General features: G+C 37.7%; 1 protein-coding gene across 1 annotated transcript; it reads left to right on the top strand.

The window, feature by feature from the left end:
- The first annotated feature begins 1,486 nt into the window (after positions 1 to 1,486).
- On the top strand, positions 1,487 to 2,425 carry LOC146741514 (galactosylceramide sulfotransferase-like). Its single transcript, XM_085500566.1, has one exon. The coding sequence runs from the start codon at positions 1,487 to 1,489 to the stop codon at positions 2,423 to 2,425; it is 939 nt and encodes a 312-aa protein (XP_085356692.1).
- The last annotated feature ends 202 nt before the right edge of the window (positions 2,426 to 2,627 follow it).

The following is a 2,627-nucleotide window of genomic DNA, read 5'->3' on the forward strand; positions in this document are numbered from 1 at the left end:
TTGTTCCTGCAAATCATATTGCTAGGCTTATACTAACCATGTTATAACAGTCAATCATAGTATTGTACCTTGTCTATTTCACACAAAAGGACCCAACTGACGTTTGCACTTGTACTTGTTTTCTAACACCTAACTGTTGTTAATACAGTATGTTGAATTTGTTTAATATTGTGAATATTTTAAAACTGTATAAATTAAGAAAAGTCCAGATAGTAAATACTGTGAATACAGTGGACAGTGCACATACAGAAGGAGATATAAATAGTTGTAACAAAAATATACGTATCGTCGCCAGCTGTGATCTGCTATTATTGTGATTGTTCATTAAAGAATCTTCGGTTTGTTATGTCATCGGGGTTTTTGACGTGTTTCAAGACAGCCGTTTTGGCGGATATTTCCGTTTTTGATAATGTTCTATGGCCGTTGTGGTCTTTTGTTAAAACATCTTTTGTTAATTTCTCTTTGAGATTGCAGTGACGTTTGTGCGCAACCAACGGGCAATGAATTTGTGATTGTTTATAATTATATATTACAAGTAATTATAAATCATTGTGAAAACTGTTTTCGCTGGTTTGGTTGACGCAGTTCCTTCGAGATTTTGTGTCATACTGTCACTGTGTTCAGTTGATTTCTCACTTTCCGTGAGACAGTTTATTGGTGAGACTTGCCTCGTTCAGAAATAAAGTCCTGTAAATTAAAGCGAATTATTTTGCCTTTAACTTTATGAATCTTTTGAAAACTGACTCTGGGTGACACGGTGTTGTATTTAAAAACTGCAACGTCATTTCGTCATTTATTCGGTGCCGGACTATCCTCACCAGGAAGTAGTCATCAAATCAAGGATTTTCTCAAACATCCAGCAATGCTAGATCTACAAGTAAATACAACTTTCCACGGCTCTACATGAACCATTGTTTCTATTTTATCAGACAATTTGATTTTAGACTTGATTGATGGAGCACAAAAGGAATTGACTTTACTCGTGTCACCAACTGACCCCAACTGATTGGCTAACTCCTATACACGACGCCCTCAGCGGAGTGTATGGTAATTGGTTTAAGGCAGTGAGGGTTGGGTTCGGTAACGGGCAGGCCAGGGGAGTTCTGTCCAGAGTCTTGTAACGTGAACATCGTGGCTCGCAGTGTGGGGTTTGACAATAAATGAACCCTGTTATCTTGATACCGAATCTACCTAGTGTGCGACTCTCCACTTGTACGTGCGTGTATATGTGTATCGATTAAGTTCCCGACGTGCCTCTGCCTGCCAAGAGTCTTAATCCCCAAAGCCACACACCCAACAGTCATCTATACCTGAAGTCTCTTCCAGTATCCACAAGCCCGACATTCATCCACAGGATACATAATCCGGTGACACTTGGTTAAATCATTGACAGTATACTGTCTATGGTTAAATGTTATTAAGAATTCCACATCTCTACTCTACTTAAATACTTTATAATATATATCTTATTTCCGCCAACAGATGGATGAGACACGATACATCGAATGAGTCCGGGGTGAAGTGTACTCCCTACAATGAGTTTGTGTTCGTTAAAACTTCTAAAACAGGAGGCAGCACAGTTGGTGCCCTGCTTTACAGATACGGTATTAAGCATAATCTGACAGCTGCACTTCCAGACCCACTGACAAGTATGATGTTACATATCACTCAGTATAAAGTACACGTTACAGAATATCCATGTAGCAAAACCTTTGCAGGATACAATTATATTGCGCATCACATGCACGGGTACAACCACAAATTGCTGAAGAGTTTAATACCAAAGGCTAAATTTTTTACTATCATTCGTTTTCCATTTAGACAGCTGGAATCCCGGTTTTATTTCGAGCACTTTGACAAAAAGTTTGCACTGCAAAATTACACCAACCCCCTGGAAACGTTTCTAACCAACAGTGCATATCATCAATTTCTCAATAGTGTAATCTACTCCAGGGTTCAACGCTGGTTCAGTATGACTTCTGACCACGGGTTGAAGGAGTTAGATAAAGAATTTGATTTAGTCATGATAACAGAGTATATGGATGAATCTCTCGTGTTATTGAAAAAGATGATGTGTTGGACATTTGATGACGTCATATACCATTCAAACAAAGTATCCACAAGAGAACGGCAACCTATGACGAGGCCAATGGAAAGAGTGCTTTCCGAAATATTAGTCGAAGATGTCACTGTATATAAACACTTTAACATGACACTGTGGCGTAAGATAGATAACTATGACGGCGACTTTGACAACGATTTACGTTTACTTCGTGCTCGGCGGGCAGAGATTAATGGCATGTGTGAGCGTGAAAACAATGCACAAGAACATGTTTGTAAATTTCTTAGCTATGATGTTCATCATTGTAAAAAAATAGCTGAAAAAACACAATTTGAAAGATTATGTGGCAAACATCGCAATTGACAAGTATATTTTCATACTGTTACTGTAATCACTGTGTGTTCAAAATGCAATAAGAACAATATAACATGTGGATTATGTTCTGTAAAATGTACAATATACGGACTAATGTGTTTTATGGTACCTCATACCGAAGTACAAAAAATAAATTTTGATCAAAAATGTCATATGAATATGGGTCTCATCCTTAAATTAATATCTGAAA

The sequence above is a fragment of the Saccoglossus kowalevskii genome, chromosome 6, assembly GCF_978046115.1.
Source record: "Saccoglossus kowalevskii chromosome 6, keSacKowa6.1, whole genome shotgun sequence".
NCBI classification, from domain to species: domain Eukaryota; kingdom Metazoa; phylum Hemichordata; class Enteropneusta; family Harrimaniidae; genus Saccoglossus; species Saccoglossus kowalevskii.

Excerpts from the sequence above, each read along its gene's own strand:
- LOC146741514 (XM_085500566.1), top strand. The coding sequence starts at position 1,487 with ATGAGACACGATACATCGAATGAGTCCGGGGTGAAGTGTACTCCCTAC.